Source organism: Pteropus vampyrus, unplaced genomic scaffold (assembly GCF_000151845.1).
Source record: "Pteropus vampyrus isolate Shadow unplaced genomic scaffold, Pvam_2.0 Scaffold350, whole genome shotgun sequence".
Classification (NCBI taxonomy): Eukaryota; Metazoa; Chordata; class Mammalia; order Chiroptera; family Pteropodidae; genus Pteropus; species Pteropus vampyrus.
This window is the reverse complement of record NW_011889131.1, coordinates 815,248-817,368: the sequence shown is the minus strand read 5'-3', so window position 1 is coordinate 817,368 and position 2,121 is coordinate 815,248. Positions and strand designations below refer to the sequence as shown.

The following is a 2,121-nucleotide window of genomic DNA, read 5'->3' as shown; positions in this document are numbered from 1 at the left end:
AAAGCTGTCCGAGCCATTAAAAAATGTACTTTTCCCCAATTATAACTTAAGAAATCTAATGCTATTCTATTAAATTTTACTATACCTGTTGAGAAAAAGAAGTGACTGAAGAAACAATAGAAACAAAAACTCAAGCATGTGACTGACATATATGCCGCAAAAACCCTCTATGTAAGTTCAGAACACAAACCAGCTGACTTCAATGAACAAACACAAACTGCTTAGGGGGAGGACTGCCTTGGTTTCCGCCTTCTCCTGTCTCCTTGGTTGAGAAGGTGGTACTTCAGCAAGCACAGTAAAGACGTGTTCGGACTCAGAAAACAAAACAAAAATGAATGGAAACATGTTAAATGAAACCAAATCAAACAGAAGGAAATTTGTACAGATAATAACCTGCTGTGAGGAGGCAAAGCTTACAGTTTTGGGGACTTCGTACGCTATCTGGGTCGACACGCCTCCCATGTCGAGAATACCAGCAGTCCTTTTACGGAGAATGGCTTCGCTGCTCTCACTACCAGGAATGATCACTTCCACAACTGCCTCATCATCTGGAAAGAACGAGAAGCAGCCATGGGAGCAGAACAAAGCCAGAGAGAACTGGGATCTTCTGAAGAGTCACCTTGTTTTCATGGTATGTTTCAAGCATTTCTAGGCAAACCCAGCCTACTCCTCCCAACTAAAATCAAGATAATTGTGCAAAATAGCAGCTTCTCTCACTCTACTCCTACACACTTAGCTGTGTCACAAAACTTAGTCCCTTTTTCCTCCTTTACACAGAAAAAGCTATAATTTCCAGTTAGACACATTAGTTGGAAACACGATACTTACCATCCTCAATATGCTCAAATCGTCCAAGGACAAAATTAATGCCGATCCAAGCGTACACACCTACAGACGTTGCACAGGGTGAAGACGAGAATAGAGTTTTAAAATATTTTATGTAACTCTTATCAATGCAGTCTGTGCAAACATCTCATTTATTTTACTCCTTAACAACCTGTGAAAACGTAATCTGAAATAACACATTTCTACTGATATGTTCGATCTTTTACTATGCAGAACCTTTTGGGTTTGATGTGGTCCCATCTGTTGGTTTTTGCTTTTTTTATCTGTGCTTTTGGTGTCATGCCCCTAAAATCTGCCAAGACAAATAACGACAAGCATAACTCCTTCATTTCCTTCTAGGAATTTTATGGTATCAGGTCTTATGTTTAAGACTTTGATCCATTTTTAATTTTTGTGAGTGGTATGAGATAGGGTTCCAATTTCATTTTTTCTCCATGTTTCTCCAGTTTTCCTAGCACCACTTGAAAAGACTATCCTTTCCCCCATTGAATTTTCTTAGCTCCCTTGTTGAATATTAGCTGACTATATAAGCAGGGATTTAATTCTGGGCTCTCTATTCTGTCCTATTGGTTGATGTATCTATCTCTGTGATGGAACCATACTGCTCTTATTACTATGGCTTTATAGTACAGTTTGAAATCCAGAAGTGTGGTACCTCCAGCTCTGTTCTCTTTTCTCAGGATTGCTTTGGCTATTCGGGGTCTTTTGTGGTTCCAAATTTAAGGATAGTTTCTTCTATTTCTGTGAAGAATGCCTTTGGTATTTTGATGGGGACTGTGTTGAATATGTAGATGGCTTTGGGTAGTATGGACATTTCAATAATATAAATTCTTCTGATCCGTGAACATGAAATGTCTTTCCATTTGTTCGTCTTCTTCGATTTCTCTCAGCAAAGACTTGTAGTTTTCATTGTACAGATTTTTCACTTTGTAGATTAGATTCATTCCTCAGTATTTTATTGTTTTTGATGCTACTGTGAATGAGCATTTTCAGATGCTTCACTATTAAAGAAATGTAACTGATTTCTGTGTTGATTCTGTATCCTGCCATTTCACTGTATTGAAATTGTTGATTAATTCAATAATTAATCAAGTTTTTGACTGACTCTTGGGATTTTTCTATGTATATGATCAGCAAATAGTGACAATTTTATTTCTTTGTCTTGCCGAATTGTTCTGGCTAGGCTTCCCAGTACTATATTGTGTAAGAATGATGAGTGGCATCCTTGTCTTATTCCTGATCTCATAGGAAACGCTTTCAACTCTTCTCCACTGA

General features: G+C 37.8%; 1 protein-coding gene across 1 annotated transcript in view; it reads right to left on the bottom strand.

The window, feature by feature from the left end:
• Nucleotides 1-2,121, bottom strand: part of ENTPD4 (ectonucleoside triphosphate diphosphohydrolase 4) — a 31,369-nt gene that overhangs the window by 11,453 nt on the left and 17,795 nt on the right. The window contains exons 7-8 of the mRNA XM_023522592.1: nt 829-888; nt 185-548 (exon numbers count right to left, since the gene is read on the bottom strand). Coding sequence (XP_023378360.1) covers nt 185-548; nt 829-888 — 424 coding nt within the window. The remainder of the gene's footprint in view (nt 1-184; nt 549-828; nt 889-2,121) is intronic.